Here is a 19,950-nt window from a genome sequence, read left to right as displayed (position 1 = left end):
TTTTTACTTTGAAGATTATTCTACTTTATTTCTGCTCACTTTTGTTCAATCGAGCTATTTACTTGTCTTAAAAAAATTATGATACCCATTAAAAAATACTATCTGTAAGTAATTAAATGAAAAAAAAACAAGTTTTTCAACTGAAAATGAGGAGCAACATCATACCTTAAACGAACTGAAATTATTACATATATGAGAGCGGTTACCTCCTCCTCAAGACCTCGCTTTTTACGTTAAAGTTCTCTCTCAATGAAAAAATCCGATACTTGTGTTATACACCACTGACTCAAGATTACGATGTGCAAAACTCAAGAACAAACTTACTTTAGAAACAAATTTGGGCTATATATTTGCACATTAGGGGGGGAGGAAGTAGGTACAATTATTCTGCATATTATGAAGCAAGAATTGTTTTCTGACTTCGGACTATCCAAATTCTTTACCCCCCCCCCTTATATGCAAATATATAGCCCAAGTTATATATTTCCGATATATTCTGTCACTTGTCTTTGTCTTGTCTCGCGCTAAGCTGAAAAAAACTAACGAAGAAACCGGTTTTGTTCTCGTGTTTTACACAGCGTAAACTTGAGTGAGTTGCCCATAATACACAAGTACCAAAACTCCTTCCTCCTACGAAAATTAAAAAATCGAACTCAAATCAAATTCTCAAATTTGGAAAGCCTTCTTTTCCACGGTGGGGGGGGGTATTTATGGGTGGGTAAGGTATTTGGATAGTTTGAAGTCAGAAAATAATATTTCCTAGGTATATGGCCACTAAAAAATTACAAAAAAATAGCGAGGTATATGGAAATTTTGTTAACTAAAAAAAAAAAAAAAAAAAAAAAAAAAAAAAAATCCAGCATAACGTAAATGTATTGTTTCATTTAAGTGTTTTTTCATAGTGTTAAAGATTTTTTCTCAATGACCTTTTTTTCAAGTATTAAATACTATTATTATGTTGATGTAGTGTTTCATTTAAGGGTTTTATGATGATCGCTGATCAAAGTTTATGTTATTTGTGCCTTTCATTTATTTTACTGTGTTCATGGCCGTAAATTTGGCTTTAAAATACACTTATTTATCTATCTATCTAATATGCAGAATAATTGTACCGAACACATTTTGGATGCAGACCTGCTACACTTTACCCCTTCCCCCCTAATGTGCAAATCTATAGCCCAAATTTATTTCTAAAGTAACAAAGAAACTAACGAAAAAAACGGTGTGTTCTCGAATTTTACACAGCGTAAACTTGATTGAGTGGCGCACAATACACAAGTACTAAAATTCCTTCCCCCTACGAAAATTAAAAAAATAAAACACAAATAAAATTCTCAAATTTGGAAATCCTTATTTTCTAGGGGGGGGGGGGGTATTTTCCGTTTTTTCTACGGGAGGGGGGTATTCTGGGGGGGGGGGTAATCATAGGGGAGGGGGTAAACGCCGACCACCATTTATATGTATATTAAAAGAATCGACTTATTATGCTGATTCCAAATATATAATATTCATTTAGCTTAGTGTTACCCATCAAAGTCTACAAGCCTGAGACAATTTGCTGGATCTTCAAAAAAAGCGGGAGACACCCCCCAAAATTCTAAGAATCTTAATGAAAACCACACCTTCAGATTCAGCATATCAGAGAACCCCACTGTAAAGGCTCCAAACTCCTATATGCAAAAACTTGGAAGATGTGTTTTTTTTTGCCAGAAGAAAGATCACGGATGTGTGTTTATTTTTTTTTTTTTTTTTTCTTTCCCAGGGGTCATCATGTCAAACCAATGGTCCCAGAATATCGTGAGATGGCTCATTTGAATGGAAATTAAAAGTTCTAGTGCCCTTTTTAAGTAACCAAAGAAATTGTAGGGCTACTAGCCCCCCTACCACGCCCTTTTTTCCCAAAAGTCGTCTGCTCAAAATTTTGAACTAGCCATTTGTTTAGTATAGTTGAAAGGTACAATAAATATGTCTTTGGAAATAACACCCACTGCTCTGGGACCCCTCATGAAGGGGGGGATTGACCCTCCACTGCTCTAGAGAAAGGTCTTTAATTTATGAACTTTTGCCCACTGTTTACGCATAATGTTTGTTATTCGGAAGTTTGCATATATCTTTCGATTTTTTTGGGGGAGGGAGGAGGGTGATTTTTTTTCTGGGGAGATTTTACACGGGAGGAATTTGTCAGAATTCGTATACAAAATCCGTTTTATTGGTCTTACCTTATCGTTGGCGATCCCATTTTGCATATGGAGATGCTTTGGAGGAATTTTCTGGAGGAAATTTTCAGCAGAGTTGGAATTCTCTGGGGGATTTTTACTTGACTGGGGGGATTTTCCACGGAATAAAATTTCCATAGGGGAATTATCACGGGGAAATTGTTCATGGGGAAATTTTGTGCGGGAGAAATTTTGCATTGAGGGGCGGGGATTCCCACATGACCTTAAAGAGGATCAGAAATTAAATAAAAACAAGTCTTTCTTCAAAAGAAAGCATACTAAAGAGTATTTTTCAGGCGGAATTGTAAACAAGAAATTTTCTGGGAGGAATTCGCAGCGAGGATTGAATTGCGCGGCGGTAACATCCCAGCAGAAGAATTTTACATGCAGGAACTATCTATGGAGGAATTTCTTGTGGCGGGGATTTTCCATCGAGGGGGTGGATTTCCAAGGTTTATCTTGAAAACGATCAGAAATTAAATACAAAAAACGCTTTTCTACTGAAAGTAAGAAGCAATATTAAAAATTAAAACGAACAGACATTATTCCGTATATTAGGTGGGCCACCCCCCTCCTCAGTACCCCGCTTTTTACGCAAAAGTTCAACCTTTTGTCTTAATTCTTTAAGAACGATTCCTGAAATACAAGGGCTGTGTTATTAGAATCAGAATTTCTTATTAAAGTTCTCAAAAAACTTAAGCGTGAAGAGAGGGGTATTGAGGAAGCCTTCCTTGAAATTTTGAGGAGACACTATGCTTGGCGGCGATTGTCCCTGATGGCAAAAAAATGACACCAGAGAGCCATATTTCTTCTCTCATTGCTCTCGGTTTCCATATAGGGTGCTAAAATTCATGGTTTCAGTTGGAATGAGACCCAATAAGTTTATTTATCATTTCAAAAGCCAGTATTTTGCACACAAAAATAACAAATGTGATTATTTTTCAGTTTTTGGTCTTGATTCTATCCATTCTTTGACACCTGGTAGGTTTTCTATCCTTTCCTTATATGCCTTTGCATTAGGTGCTGTTTCAAATAATTTTTCACCAAACTTCCCATGTAGCTCGTCAAGAAAAGCAAAGACCACAAAATCAATCCAAGAAATCTGAAAAAGAAGAAGAGCCAAGGAAAATGAATGAATAAAAAATGTTAATCGCCTTTGTTTGTTCAGTTTAAACCGGATTAATTTAAAAAAACGTTTAAAAAAAAATCAAAGAAAATTGAATAGCCAAGTAAGAATCTAAGACGGGCAGAAGTGAAGTTGTAAAATTCAGTCTTAAGAAGAACAGAAATTGGTGTCAATGGGTAAATGAAACCCAAAACAAGTAGAAATCAGGATGAAGAATCATATTCAACTTAGAGATAAAACATTTAAGATAGCCATTTTGTTAGAAATAGTTCAAAGGTCAGATAAGAAAAATTACTGTGTCGACACAACCCCCCAGGGCCCGGGGGCAGGCGTTGTAAGCTATGCTCTGGGGGCATATATGGTTCTTATGGAAGAGATGCTCGTATAAACTTCAGAGATGGCTCATTTGATGTGAAACTAAGAGTCCTAGTTCACTTTGTCAGAGTCAAAATAGATCGAAGGGCAACTAGCCCCTCCCCCTTCCATGTCTTTTTCTTCCCCGAACCCATCCGATAAAAATTTGAGGAGGCCATTTTGTTAAAAATAGTTTCAAACATCAGATACTAAAACTCCAGGGTCGACACAACCCCCCAGGGCCCAGGGACAGGCGTTGTAAGTTATGCCCTGGGTGCATATATGGTTCTTATAGAAGGGATGCTCGTATAAACTTCAGAGAGGGCTCATTGACTGTAAATGGAAATTTCTAGTTCCCTTTTAAAAAGTCAAAAGAGATCGAAGGACAATTAGTCCCCCCACGCCCTTTTTACCCCAAACCCATCTGATAAAAATTTTGAGATAGCCATTTTTTAAAAATAGTTCAAACATAAGATAATAAAACTCCGAGGTGGACACAAACCCATTTTTTCATTTTGATATTGTTACTTTGATACTAGTTTTTACATTTTGATGAACATTTGATTTTTAAAAAAGAAGCTTGATTTTGAAATAAGGTATTTTTAAAAACTTTAAACTTTTTGCAATCAAAAACGAACAAAAATTAATTAAAGAAAAACTTTCAGAAAAAGAAGCTTTCAAAGAAAGATAAAGGCTTTTTTAAACTTAAGTTCAGCAGATACAAATACCTGTTAAAATACAAAATTAAAACGACCAGAAATTACTATTAAAGAATAAATGAAACCCAAAACGAACAGAAATTAAATAAACAATCATAGCAAAAAAACATACAACAAGTAATAATATAAATGAATGAATAAATCTTATAACGAATAACGCTTACATTGAATATACAAATCAAGCTTAAAACGAAAAAAAATATTTTGCTATTTAAGTATAAATGAAACCCAAAACGAACAGAAATCAAATAAAGATTCAATGCAAACAAACATACAATACTAATGTAAATGAATCAATAAATCATAAAATGAGTGAAACTTAAACTTAATATGCAAATCAAGCTTGAAACGAACAAAAGTCACTACAAACAAGAGTTTGGGTATCGTCTTCTTATCTCACTGTAAAAGTCTAAAACCTACTGCGTCATGGCGCTTTACTGAAAACTGTATGTGTTTTGAAAAGTCTTGGAAAGTATAAACAAAATCAAATTGAATATTTTATATATAATTATATTAATTGTTTAAAGATCTATCATTTCAACATTTTATTTCACTGTAATTTTATTTTCATTTTCAATGCTGTAAGAACTGGAAAAGAGAATATTTGTAATGTAATTCGTTTTCAGTGAAGCGCCAATGACGCAGTTGGCTTTAGGTTTTTGCAGTTAAGGAAGTGGACAATTTTAGGGGTCTTAAACAATTTTAGAAAGAACTGATAAATTAAACTGAATATCTGATGTATAATGATGTTAATTGCTGATTGCTCATCAGTTCAAAATTTTACTGTAATTTTTATGCTTATTTTCAATGTTAAGTACAAAAGAAAATATTTGTAACACAAATCTTTTCAAACAGTTCCTGGTAACTAAATTTAAGTAAGGAGCGACCCGGCTCAATAGTAACCTAAACTCTAAAAACGGAATTTTGATACCAATAGATACATCATAAGAATCAGATTTTTATGCTGATTTCAAATATATAAGTTTCATCAAGTTTAGTGTTACCGATTAAAAGTTATGCACCTGGGAAAATTTGACTTATTTTCGAAAAAAGAGGGAAACACCCCCCAAAAGTCATAGAACTTTAATGAAAATCACACCAACGGATTCAGCGTATCAGAGAACCCTACTGCAGAAGTTTCAAGCTCCTAGCTGTAAAAATGTGGAATTTTGTATTTTTTGTCAGAAGAAAGATCACGGATGCGTGTTTGTTTGTTTTTTTTTGTTTTTTTTATTTCCCCCGGGGTGATAGTACAAATCAAGTAGTCCGAGAATATCGCAAGAGGGCTCATTTTAACGTAATCTAAAAGTTCTAGTACTCTTTTTAAGTGACCAAAAAATATGAGGGCAACTTGGCCCCCTCCCACGCTCATTTTTTCCCGAAGTCACCCAGATTAAAATTTTGAGATTGCCATTTTGTTTAGCTTAGTTGAAAATCTAATAAGTATGACATTTTCAGGAAGGATTTTTTTCTGGTGGGGGGGGGGGGGCTGTAGGAGGGGATTACTCGGGAGAATCTTTCCGTGGAGGATGTTTCCTTGGGGTAAGGGACATTTCTATGAAGGGAGCGCCGGTTTCCCCAGCATTATTTAAAAAACGATCAGAAATTAAATAAAAAAAAACAAGTTTTTTCAACTGAAAGTAAGAAGCAACATTAGAACTTAAAACGAACACAAATTATTACGTATATGAGGGGGTTCGCCCCCAAGTCAATACCTCGCTGTTTTTGCTAAAGTTTTTTAGTACTTTCAAAAGAGCTATCTATTCTAATTAACCAGCCTTTGTGATTCAGGGGTTTGTGATTCGAAAAAAATTTTAAGTTTAGCGTAAAGAGCGAGATATTGACTAGGGAGCGAACTCCCTAATATACGTAATGAAAACATACGAATATAGAAATTCTTTACGTAAAGTTAATTCGTAAGTTACGTAAGAAGAAAATTTCGAGAAAGCCAATTAGCCAAAAAAAGAAAAATTAGTATGCAAATTTCGTTTTAATTATTCATGTACGGTGAGGCAAAATCAAAGTGCATTAATTCAAAAACGTTCAGAAATTAACTAAAAAAAACAAGTTTTTTTAACTGTAAGGAGTTTGACTTTATCATAACTCTATTTTTTTTAAACAATAAAAAACTTTAGCGTAAAGAGCGAGGCGTTGAGGAGGAGACAGCCCCTTTCATATAGGGAATAATTTCTGTTTGTTTTAAGTTTTAATGTCACTCCTTACTTTCAGTTAAAAAGAACTTGTTTTCTTTAGTTAATTCAGTAAAGCGCCAATGACGCAGTAGGTTTTAGACTTTTACAGTGAGAGAAGAAGGCTATATCCAAACTCTTGTTTGTAGTGATTTTGATCATTTTATGCTTGATTTGCATATTCAATTTAAGCTTCACTGATTTTGAGATTTATTTATTCATTTACATTAGTATCTATAATATGTTTGTTTGCATTGATTCTTTATTTTATTCATTTATATTATTACTTGTTGTATATTTTTTGCTATGATTGTTTATTTAATTTCTGTTCGTTTTGGGCTTCATTTATTCTTTAATATTAATTTCTGGTCGTTTTGAGTTTGAATTTTAACAGGATCAGCAGGTATCTACTGATCTTAAGTTTAAAATGGCCTTATATTTTCTTTGAAAAACTACTTTTTCGTAAAGTTTTTTTTATTAATACCAAAAAAGGACGTTATGAATCAATATAAAGTCCTGAAATTTTTATTGAGATCTTTATATTGCCTGAAGTTCAAACTTGATCAGCAATTACATTTATATTTTTGCATTACATTTTTGCAACCGTTTATATGTTAAAATGATACTTGCGAAAGCCGTTTACCAAAGAAAGGACGTTATGAATTAACATAAAGTCCTGAAACTTTATTAAGCTGTTTATGTGGCCTGAAGTTTAAACTTGATCAGCAATTACATTATATTTTATATTATATTTTTGCAGCTGTTTGTTTGTTTAAATAATATTTACCAAAGCCGTTTACCAAAAAAGGACGTTATGAATCAATATAAAGTCCTGAAATTTTTATTAAGGTGTTTATATGGCCTGAAGTAACACCTTAATACAGTTCATAACTCCATTCCTTTAGTACACAGTGATCACCCGTGGCCAATTTTCGCTGTGCCTATGACCACTTCCATTCAAAACGACCGGACAAAGAAAATAATACATTGAAAGCATACGGCTGTATGCTTAGGTAGCGTTAGAGCACTGTCTTGGATACATCTCATGACCTCAACATGTTGGGATATGGTGATGTGCCTGGAGATTACATGTTGTCCTTTTTGTTTGTATTGTCGGATTTATAAACTAAAAACTGCGACTTTTCATATGTTTTTTTGTCTGTGCGCCTGAAAATTTTCGTGAAGTTTTGTTTCAAATTTAAGCTTGCTTCGATTCTTCTGCTAAATATAGTTGTTTTCTACCGTCACAACAAAAATTGTTAGTCAAAGGTTTTGCTAATCATTACGTTTCTGCTGAAAAAAAAACAAACAATTAATGGCTAACAATTGTTGGCAAATTTTTCCAACAAATCGAATCGTGGAGAAAATTATTGGTGAATTTGAAGCATAATATTCAAAAACTGATTATACAACTAAGCAGGAGGACTAGTTCCTACAAGAGGCACTATACGGAGGCTATATTATTAGGCTATGCGAAATCTTTTTCCAAATTTGAATTTTTCGAATATCCTGCCCAATCAATATTTTTTCAGATGTCAATATGTCTCTGCGGTCTAAAATAAAATTATTACCTAGTTTTGTTAGTTAAAAATTCAGGGTAGAAAAAGTCTTATATCTACTTGCATTAATAGTACTGTTGTTGTGAATGTTTTCTTTTTGCATTGACATTAAGATTAAGGCTTTGGGAGCAGGCATCGAACTCTAACCTTTAGGGGTAAAGTGGTATTCATCTCAATAAGTTAATCATGGAAGACAGGTTTAGATGTTGCGAACATGCTCTTAGGAGGCCCAAGGACGGATACCAGGGGCCACGGTTCGAAACCACACCCTCCAAGGATGCAAGGAGTCCTGAGGGATCTATGTGAGCAATTAAAGATGTAAGCATCAGGTTAAGAGGCGCGATATCTTGAGCAGCAGAGAGGTGCAACATAATCCATCTGTACCACTGAACTTTACTAAATGAAGTGTGTAAGAGGAAACTGGACGTCCCAGATCAGGCCGACATGAAACTGTTAGAAGGCATAAACCTTAAAAGGCGTTGTAGATACAAGTGTTGGCCAGTGTGTCGGCGAACATTGCTACAAGCTTATGTCTTCACAAGCTCTCTACCTCAATTTTAACTAAGGGTTCTCACTAGAACCTGGTCTTCGGTACTCGGGTTGCTGCTCCTTGGGATCTAAAATCGGGAAAGTAGTTTGCAAGTTTGGAACCCGAATGCGTCTAAGGTCGGGATAACAGATTCCTGATTCCGATGCCCTAGCATTTCAGATTTGACAATTGCTTTAAGTTTTTCAAACAGTGGCACCAATTCAGGATAATTTAGGAGGGAAGGATAAAAGGATTTTTTACAATTATTTTTAATGAAGACACAAAAAAATTTTTCAAAATCTAGGATGGGGGCTTTTCATATTTTGTTTCTGCTAAATGATATTTTGTCAAGTAATAATATTCTATCAAATCCAGGGACACAATTACCAGCCCCTCCCCTCCCAATTGTCATGAGTATTCAGAGGGGTGGCGCCTCTGTTTTTTTTTTTGCCTGCAATTTACCTCAGTTAGAGCAACCGCCTACATTCTGCACTACATAAACGAACATTTCCTCTCAGTTTTCCCTCATCTACTTTATTGACTGATGTTTTCCTGACCAGACAGTTTTTATAACTAAGGATCACACCGGTGCCCATCGAATCTACCATCACAGTATTGCCGTTACTTAACTGATCTACCTGATTACCAAGATTAGAAGCTAATATCCCCAATTTAGGATTGCTTCAATTTTTTCGGGTACCGAAATTAGCAAACTACTGCCCCGACTTAAAATCCATAGGAGCTCGACCTCCAGGGGGCAATGGTCACTCTCTTTCAGAAATAATCTACACAATGTGACGCGGGACATATTTGGCAGAACTGTGCCAAGCGTTTTGGGAAGTGTGCCAAGTGTGGTGGAAATATGTGGCTCACGTGGTGTTCTGAGATGTACACCAGGTAGCGGGAAGTCAGAATCCCCTCCCCGACCCAGGCAACACAGTTTCGACATTAATTCTATCATCAACTAGGTAATTATATTTACCTCTTTCTATGCTGTCTTGAAAACCTTGCTGTAATTTACAAAACCAATTTATATAGAGTTTGGATTATTAAGCGAAAATTGAGACTTATAGAATAATAAAAGAAACCTTTTTTTCAACAGGTTTCTATAAAAGTGGATTGCGTGCAGGCGTGCACACAAGAATTGGGGTGATAAGGCTGTCGCTTCTTTAAATCTTTTAAAGGAGCGGATTTTTTATTACTTTTTTCTAATATGACTTTTCTATTTTGTCAATTTGCAAAAGCGCCCCCCCCCCTTAATTGATTATCTTTATTGAAAAATATTGAGATGAGATGAGATATACATGTATTAAAAAAGAAAACAAAACACTATTTGCCTTTCACCTGCTAGGAAAGGCTTGGAAGGGCAAGCGAGTTTGGAAGGGCAAGCGAGATTATTGTTATGAGGAAACGTCTAACAGAATCCTTTTTGTCTGAATCTATCTGCAATAATTTTCAAGCTTTATTATAAACACAAACAACAGGTATAATAATGGGGAATTTTTTATAAGACAGTGAAACTCAAGCCACAAATGAATATTTCGACCCAATATCCAAGGGCCGTTTTCAGCAAAACACATATGAATATATAAAAAAAACTTACAGTAAAATAGAACCTTTACAACTAAATATTTTTAAAGACTGTCTTCGTTGAAGTTAGGATTTTGGGACTGTTTGGAAAAATTTTAGTTTTAGAGTCGTATTTTACTATAATTATTTTTTATATATATTTTACTCGTATTTTGCTATAATTATTTTTTATATATATATATATATTCATTTGAGTTTTGCCGAGGACGGCCCTCGGGTATAGGGTCAAAATATTTGTTAGTGATTTGAGTTTCACTGTCTTATAAAAACATTCCCTATTATTCCACCTGATTTTTGTGTTTGCAATGGAATAGCAGTGTGCTCTTCGTTGTTATTTACTAGCTTATTGTATCTTTTAATTTTTGCATTAGTTGCTAAAGCTGTAAAGTTTCAAATCTAAGCGAAAACAATACCTTGTTTCCTATTAAATATTGCCTGTTGTCGGAGAGCCTTTTCTCATAAAATGCCATTGCGGGCAGAAGCTTTTCTTGAAGTACCTGAAGTCCAAGCTCCTTTTTCTTGATTGGATCTGTCTCTCTGCGAGCTGGCAATGACGCTGGAACAAATTAAAAATCTCAATTATTCCATATGTGAAGTCAGTTCTTTGGCAGTAAGAGAATATGAGAAATTCAGAAAGCTCCCTAACAACAGGTACTTTACCAAAGTACTTTAGTTACGGCACCTTGGAATGGCTTTTGGAAAAAATAAATTTTTTGATAGTGTTGGGACGTCCAAAAGGTCTCATTCGTATTCGCTTTGCATCAAGCTCTATGGCTACCTTTTCTGATTAATTAAAAAAAAAAGACTTTCCGAAAAAGTAGTTTTTCAAAGAAAATTAAAGGCTATAATAAACTTAAGATCAGCAGAAACAAATTCCTGCAACAATTGAAACTCAAATGGAACAAAAATTACAATTAAAGAATTAATGAAAGTTAAAACATACAGAAATTAATTAGCAATCATAGTGAGCAAACATACAACAAGTACTTATATAAATGAATACATAAATATTAAAACAAGTTAAACTTAAAATTGAATATTCAAATCAAGCTTAAAACGGAGAAAAATTACTATAAACAAGAGTTTGGCTACTGCGCCCTTCCCTAACTGTAAAAGTCTAAGGCCTACTGCGTCACTAGGCTTTTCCCAAACTTCTGCCAGTTCGGGATATATTCACTATTAAGAGAAATAGTACAAGAGAGAGCTCGCTCGTGACTCCTAGATTTCTTAAAAAAAAACTAAGTAAGATTTTGACGAGTGGGATATAAGGCTCTTAGTTTTTAGTGGCCTGGCCCTATGAAAGACCATTAAATGCAGACATTCGGGTAGATTAGGAAGGACTTCTCCTTGGGTGGTGTCACTGAGCAGGATCTTATGACTTTTCTAAAAATAGCAGGTAGCCTCGCCAATAGATGCGATGTGGTAAAGGCTCAAACATATTTATTCGTTCCGTAGGAAATATAAAAGGAAATATATAGCCATTATTTTCTGTAGAGCGATTAAACAACATAAGAAAATATGCTGGGCCGAAGCAGACCAAACTTTTCAGGTTCTGAGAATTTTGCAATTGGTTTGCTGGAAAAAGAGAAGATTCCTGGGAAGGGTTCAACTAGGGATATTAGGCCTAACCCAGAGATTGCTGAATCCATATCTAGAAGGCTGGTCCTTGATTTCATGTTTCGACAAAAAAAACACCAAGTTCGGACAACAGGAAGTCAAGTAGTAGCAAGGATCAGCATAGAGAAATCTGGGTAGTTTTTAGTAGAACTGTTTTTCTAACCCAACATCAATTTAAAAAGTTTTTACATCCTCTGTCTCCAAACAAGAAAGGTCACAAATGTTGTTGCTCTGGCTTGTAAAATTGAAGTAGTCTACCTCTCTTCACAAGATATTATCGACGGCGAAGCTTTTGTACAGGCTTCCGTAGGTCGAAACAAACAAGATTCGGAAATTCTAAATTCGTTAGAACCTCTAGAGACCTTTCATTGTTAACTTTTGCAAACCAAGCGTATAATCAAGTCCTATTTAATGACCCCAAAAGCTTAACTTGTGAGGGCTGAAGAGAGAGAATGAGAGAGAGAAAAAAAGGAGAGAAAGGGAGAGAGAGAGAGAGAGAGAGAGATGACAGCTTTCGTAAGCAAAAGCGCTTGCACATTACCCAACAGTTTTTTTTTTTAACCCAGCACTGTCAGTTTAGTGAGTTGCAGGTAATAAGGATAGGAATGAAAAATGATACTGAAAAGCAGAGAGATGAAGATTGATATATAGAGGAATATCAAGCTAATCAGGTAACTAACCAGATTAGAACGCAAAGAGAAAAACCTAACAAACTATAATGAAAAAAAAGTTTATGAAAAAATCGTTCAAAAATTCCTAAAAACAAAGCAAAGATAGACGCTGTTGGCCTATATAAAAAAAAACAAAAAAACAAATTTGGATTCTGAGTTAAAAACGAAAAAAAACAAGGAAAGAAAGAAAGAGAGAGAGAGAGAGAGAGAGGGGAGGAGAAACGGAAAACGTTCAATAAAAAAAAAACAAAACGGACCGTAGAATAAGAGCATTCACGAGTAAAGCAAAAAATTTACAAACGAGAGAAAAAAAAGTAACAAAAGGATATTAGTAGAAAACTATCTTTGTTTAAAATTTAAATGATTCACTCATTAACTGAACAATTTATCTTTCCAAAGCTGAAATTTCATTTTATTTGATCAGCAGTAGAAATCTATGCGCAAGCAATTTGCTCTATGAGATAGGTTCAGTCATTCGGTGCCTTTTTAGTAAACAAAAACAAAAGTAACAAGAAAACAAACAAGTAAACAAAGTAAACAGTAAAGTATAACAGAAAAGTAAAGTAAACAAGATAACAAAAAAGTAAGAAAGCTTTTAGAAGTTATTCTTCCTGAAAGTTACTTGAGAGCACTTTTCAAAACCTTTACTAATTGCTAGCTTAAAAAGAAAATGTATAGACATAAGCTAAAAAAAAGAACAAGCTAAAAAAATAAGCTAAAATGAAAATGTATAGACATAAGCTAAAAAAAAAGAACAATGAAATAGTATCATTTTGTTTATTAATGACATTAATAGAGACGGTAAATTCGCAGAAAAATGAAAAACAAACTACTAGTATAAGAAAAAAATCTGAAAGAGAAAATTAAAGTTATTTCAGGTTTTGTGTGTCAGGAGGAAGAAGTACATCGATAGCTGAACCAAAACCTTGTGTTTGAAAATTCATTAAAATTAACATAAAACTCGTAGCAATAACAGGGGAAAACTTGACGAACTTGGAAGAAGACTATAAAAATTTATTCAGGCTTGTGAGTCAAAATCTGTCGAAATAGATTAGTAGTCCCAGCTAATCCAATTCGATCAAATGATCTAATATTACCAAAATAACTAACTTTTTACCTATCGACGTAATTTTGTTTCTCTAACCCAAGGTTCACATTAGAAAACTCATTTAAAAATCTAAATTAGAGAGTTTTTGGTTTTTTTCTAAAAAAAATTTACTTTTTTCTGTCACATAATGAATGGGAGAAAAGTTCCAAAAACACGGAGCCTTAAAATAGATATCATTAAAGTAACCTTAAAGTAGCAATTCAATACCAAACTTCAAAAATAAAGTTTTCGAGTTTCCAGAAATTTTAGAAATTCTTATTGAGGAGACGAAAAACAAACAACAGAAGCTGAACCCTTTCTTATTTTTCAAACTAGAATACGTCGTAGATATATCTACATTGGCTACATTAAGCTACATTAAGCTCTCGAATCCGAACATCAAACCATTACATTCATTTCAGCGATGTGTCAGATTATCACTTTGCGTCACTAAGAAAAAAGTATATAAAGACAGAGCAACAAGTTTGGACAATATTCTGAAAGAATCTCTACTGTTGAACTGCAACAGCAATCGCTTACCAGTCACTAAGTCGCTAACGGTATCAGCATAAGCGTCTGCAATAGCTGAATCGAAGACATCTTCTGGCTGGAGCCCGTGTGCCTTTGCCAAGTAGCGGATAATTGCCAGAGTCTGCGGTAAAAAGCGACCGTTGACTTCCAAAAGTGGGAGGTATCCAGTAGGTGTTTCTATAATTTATGGTAATTAATTTGACATGCGACATACAGGCATTTGTTGGAGCTAATAACAATCGCTAATAAATTTGATTAGACATAGGCAGAATCACTAAAACACACAAAAAGAAACATTAAAAATGTATTCAGTTCCCACTCAACTCAACTCAAAATTCCCCACCCACATAATTACCAACTCTATTGCTCCACATACAAGAAGCTCTTCACTCCACATCCCTCCACATCAAAACCTCATACCACATATCCCCACTGTAACTTCGGTCATGGAATTTCCATCTTGGAATCCCTGATACTGACAACTCCGTCACGAACGTGCCAAAATATTAAACAAATTTCAATTTGCATCAATGCATAAATTTTTTATGTTTTAGGCCTACTGGATTCATCGGCGTGTGAATGACGTAAAAGATATAATACTCGTGCTACAATATAGAAATCCACAGGCCGATAAGTGCATGTTTGTAAACCTATGTCAGGGTTGTAATGTTGTTTTAAGTAACTGAATCCAAATATAAGACTAAAATTGCAATATTAGTATCGTAAACCAAACCGCAGGATGTGCATATCGCTCCGCTCGACCCTCATTCACTGCCTGTGCCAGGAACCCAGGAGTCGATCCTAATTGTGTTTTGAAATATCTTACTTTTAAAGCATTTTAAAATATCTTACTTTTGATAGTCGGCTTTGCAACGACTACAGACAAAATTATCATACAGTTACCGAAAGGGACTTGCGTTACTAATGTGAGGATGGAGATACAAAATTCTGAGCAGAGGCTTTTTCTTCATTTTCATCTTTAGCTTAATGAATTTTCAAATATTGACATAGGTTCCTGGAAAATCATAAATGTAATCAGGACTATCCAGTACTTTAATTTGCCCTTAAAAATGAGGACGAAGGACATTTGAACGCGATCGGATATTGAAAAATAATTTGCCAACATCAGTGCTTTGCACATAGCTCAATCTCTTGCTTATCACTCAATAAAAACATTTTTCCCCATGGGGTATTTTTGCCCTGTTCAGCCCACAAAACTGAAGCTCGGCACTCTCTAATAATGTGACCTCTACTCCTGCTTAAAAAAGATACTATATTTTTACACGATCATTCCAATGACCACTTTTGTTAATATATAACTACAAAAAACAAATGGGCAGCGCGTGACTATCCTTCCCTGGAAAAAATTCAAATTTTATAGATAGTGGCTCTAGGATTTTCGTACGTTCCATTTCATTGCATAATTTCCACCAGGGTCCCACCCTTTCTTAGGGAATTTAGTTCCTACTTCTAAAACTGCGTAAATTTTCATAAATTAATGGCGATGAGGACCAACATTAAAGTCAACACATATTGTATACTTAGAATCAGCATGAATAGTAGATTTTGCTGTTGCACACATTGCAATCAAAACTTACTTACTGTTTTGCAATCAAAACTTACTTACTCTTTACTTACTGTTTATTACTAGAGATGGCTTGATCCAAGACTCTCTGAAAAGTTAAGGACGATAGTTAATCCCTCCTTCAACTCTGTTTTTACATTCAAGTTTAATATTCGTATAACAATACTTCAAGGATGATAATCATCCCTGAAAAAGTGCCCCCTCCATAGTTTTTTATTTTGGAGAGGAATCTGAAATAACAAATTTCGTTATGAAGTAATCATTCCCACTGTTTTAAAACTGAGTTTAAAACGCTCATCCATGCGTTTAAAGGAGTCTTCCTTAAAAAAAAACATTATTAACAAAAACAGTCGTCCATGATCATCCATCTTGAAAATAAAATACAAAACTTTGCGTTTTTGAAGCTAGAAACTAAAGAAAAAAAAATATTGGTTTACTAAATTACAACCTCTTTCCCACCACACCGAGAGCCAGAAGTCATCGGTAACCAAGATGATGCCCATTCAAACAGAAAACAAAATTTCTAGTGATCTATTGTTAGTGAAGAAAGAGGCCGTGCTACGGAAAAAGAAGATCATTTTCCCCCACAAAACGGCATTTTTGGACAAATACGGCCAAAATTAAGGTGATTAAAAATTCCGGGATAGCAAATCGGTCAAAACCTATCTAAAAGATGGATGTAAAACCAACTCCTCTCCCCACACCCCAAAAAAGTTTTCTTTGTGATTTGTTTCTATAGTTTTTCCTCTTAAGCGCTCTCAATGCAAATCTTCAGCCAGTGCTTCAATTTTTTTAAGTATATACCTTCACCCCAAGTCCTTCAAAGGTCATTGGAATTCATTGAACTGGACAAACTTTATGTTTATATATATTTTTGAATTTCATTAGCTTTACTCGTTATTGCTAAATTTCGCATTAAAGTGAATCTTGGGTCGGGGTTATAATGGTAAAGGCTCCTGAAGAGACAGCCAAGAAATAAACATGCTGCTCGATTCGGCATTTCCTGCTGTATTGTAAGTAGGGAGCGACCCGGCTCAATGGTAACCAAAACTCTAGAAAACGGTATTTCGATACAAATAGATACATCAAAAGAATTAGATTTTAATGCTGATTTCAAATATGTAATTTTCATTAAGTTTAGTCCTACCCATCAAAAGTTACGCGCCGGAGAAAATTTGGCTGATTTTCGAAAAAAGGGGGAAAGACCCCCTAAAAGCTATAGAATCTTAATGAAAATCACACCATCATATTGAGCGTATCGGAGAACCTTATTGTAGAGGTATCAAGTTCCTATCTACAAAAATGAGGAATTTTGTATTTTTTGCCAGAAGAAAGATCACGGGTGCGTGTTTATTTGTTTGTTTGTTTTATTTATTTTTTTCCCCAGGGGTGATCGTATCGACCCAGTGGTCTTAAAACATCGGGAGAGGACTCGTTGGAATGGAAATTAAAAGTTCTAGTGCCCTTTTTAAGTGAGCAAAAACATGGAGGGCAACTAGGCCCCCTCCCACACTCATTTTTTCCCCAAAGTCACCCGATCAAAATTTTGAGATAGCCATTTTGTTCAGTATGTTCGAAAATATTATAAGTATGTCTTTTAGGATGACTTAATACCCCGAAGTTCCCAGGGGGAGGGCTGAAAGTTATGAACTTTACCCAATGTTAACATATAGTATTGGTTATTGGGAAGTATACAGACGTTATCAGGGGAGATTTTTTCTGGTAGTGGGGGGAGGGGGGTGGGTCGGGGATTATGTGGGAGGATCTTTCCATGAAGGAATTTCTCATGGGGGAAGGGACATTGCTATGAAGGGGACGCCGGACTTCCCAGCATTATATAAAAAAAGATCAGAAATTAAATATAAAAAAAAAGTTTTTCAGCTGCAAAAGCAGCAACATCAAAACTTTAAACGAACAGAAAATATTACATATTTGATTGGGTTCACCCCCTAGTCAATACCTCGCTCTTTAAGCCAAAGATTTTTTAGTACTTTCATAAGAGCTATTTATTCTAAGTAACGGCCTTTTTGATTAAGCGGTCATTTTAAAAGAATCTGAACAAAATTCGAACTTTACCTTAAAGAGTAAGGTATTGACTAAGGGGCAAACCCCCTAATATACGTATTAAAAATATATGAATATAGAAGGCCGTTACGTAGGTTAATTCGTACGTTATGTTTATTTGTTACTAATAAAAACGTTCTTAAACAAAATTAAACAAGTTTGGAGAAAGCCATTTAACCAAATAAAAGTAAAATTAATATGCAAATTTTGTTTTAATTATTCATGCACGGTGAGCCAAAATCTAAACCTGCATTAATTCAAAAACGTTCACAAATTAAATAAATTTTTTTTTAACTGAAAGTAAGGAACGACGTTAAAACTTAAAACGAACACAAATTATTCCGTATATGAAAGGGGCTGTCCCCTCCTCAACGCCTCGCTCTTTACGCTAAAGTTTTTTATTGTTTAAAAAATAAAGCTGTGAGACAGATTCAAACTTTAGCGTAAAGAGCGAGGCGTTGAGGAAGGGACAGCCCCTTTCATATACGGAGTAATTTCTGTTCGTTTTAAGTTTTAACGTCGTTCCTTACTTTCAGTTAAAAAAAACTTGGTTTTTTTATTTGAATTTCCTTTAAAACACAGAAACGAGTTTGTCATAAAAGCGATTGTTATAAGGGACATATAATGTGTAAATAAAGACGGTTTATTTTCTTTTTTGATGTTCTTTATTGACCTTTTTTTTAACCGCTTCGAGGAATTCGCTTCCTCCTATGTAAATGTCCCAAATGAAGGACTTACCTCATAGACATAAAGAGGAAATTAGACCTTTTTTTAAAGGGCTTGAGTACGGAATTTTGATGAAAGTTTGTATGGCAAATAAATATATCTATATATGTCTGTAAAACTAAAACATGTCTATAAAACCTATTAAACTATAATACTAATATAAAAAACTATATATATCATACATCTTCCTTTGAAAATTCCACAAATCAACCGAATCGCGATAATTCCCTACATTTATAGAATTAAAAAGAACTAGTGCTTTACTGAAAACACAAAAATATAAAAAGTGCAGGAAATAAAAGTGCTGGCACAAGCAACAAGTTTTTGTCTTTCGTATATTAAAAGCATAACAGCGCAAAAAATTGAAAATATATCTTGCAGAATAATATCCAGATTCAAAAAAATAAAAAAAGGAGATCAATTACAGTTTGGACCTGATAGCAACTTCTTTATCAACGTATGGATTTGAAACTAAACGTATTAAAAGTTAGTGGTCAATATTCTGTTAAAAAGGAACAGGATTTTTGAAAATAGTAGAGATACTCCTTTTTTACTCTTCACTGATAATAATCTATTTCACTGATTACGCTTGATTAGCAGTGTCTGGCCTAGCAAATGGCTGTAAAAGAATGACCTTACTTGCTTTTATCACTGAATCCTTACTGCGAAATTCTTCTTTTGTGGTTCTTATATCTTCATATTTAACACCCGTATAAGCAAAAATCAGCCTGATTGGTTCAGCACGCCCTCTTTCGTTGAAGTAATAAAGCTTGTACTCAGCCATTTTTATCTAGTCTCTCTGAAACAAGATAATAATTAAAATGATAATTAAATCTGGGGCCCAATATATAAAATAATGACTTTACATGTTCCAAGGAGCTGGAAAATATCTGAAGCCAGGTATTTAACCAGAATAATACACAATAAAGAGGTACAGGGGTGTCTGATACATAAGCATATTTTTTCGACTACATCAACAATAAATTTAAACAGTAACACCAAATACATTATCATTTACCCCCTGGAAGGGTCAGTAACTGGAGATATAGGGAGAAAAAAGAAGAATAAAACACAATACACGCACTAAATAATGAAAATGATTACCGGGATCTGCAGTAATCCCCCTGAAAAATTCCCCCGTAAAATTCCCCTTGACAATTCCCCCCGCAGAAAATTTCCCTCGAAAATTTTCTCCAAATGTAAAATTTAGCAGCCAATGGAAAACCATTGATTTGGATGTTAAATTGGAATCTTGAGCTAGATTGCAAAGCAAAAACATCTGTTTGATTTGTTTCTTTCTGTGGGTTTGAAAATATAATTAATTTGGTGATTACGGAAGTTCACAATACTCTTTTACGGATTAAAGTAGTGGTCCCAAAATTGACTG

The 19,950-nt window shown here is 34.5% G+C and overlaps 1 protein-coding gene across 1 annotated transcript; it reads right to left on the bottom strand.

The window, feature by feature from the left end:
- Positions 1-3,083: 3,083 nt before the first annotated feature.
- Positions 3,084-19,362, bottom strand: LOC148955093 (glutathione S-transferase 1-like). Its single transcript, XM_089100344.1, has 4 exons — positions 19,203-19,362; positions 14,198-14,365; positions 10,696-10,838; positions 3,084-3,318 (listed from the first exon to the last, which is right to left on the bottom strand). The coding sequence occupies exons 1-4, from the start codon at positions 19,345-19,347 to the stop codon at positions 3,151-3,153; spliced, it is 624 nt and encodes a 207-aa protein (XP_088956470.1). The 5' UTR covers positions 19,348-19,362; the 3' UTR covers positions 3,084-3,150.
- Positions 19,363-19,950: the final 588 nt, after the last annotated feature.

Source organism: Artemia sp. Qi Xiang Cuo, chromosome 2 (assembly GCF_049724085.1).
Source record: "Artemia sp. Qi Xiang Cuo chromosome 2, ASM4972408v1, whole genome shotgun sequence".
Lineage (NCBI taxonomy): Eukaryota > Metazoa > Arthropoda > Branchiopoda > Anostraca > Artemiidae > Artemia > Artemia sp. Qi Xiang Cuo.
The sequence above is the reverse complement of the archived record's forward strand: the minus strand, read 5'-3'. Positions and strand labels throughout refer to the sequence as shown.

Excerpts from the sequence above, each read along its gene's own strand:
- LOC148955093 (XM_089100344.1), bottom strand. The coding sequence starts at position 19,347 with ATGGCTGAGTACAAGCTTTATTACTTCAACGAAAGAGGGCGTGCTGAA. Across the intron at positions 14,366-19,202 it reads GGATTCAGTGATAAAAGCAA|AAACACCTACTGGATACCTC; the intron begins GTAAGGTCATTC and ends CATAAATTATAG. Across the intron at positions 3,319-10,695 it reads AATATTTAATAGGAAACAAG|ATTTCTTGGATTGATTTTGT; the intron begins GTATTGTTTTCG and ends CTTCTTTTTCAG.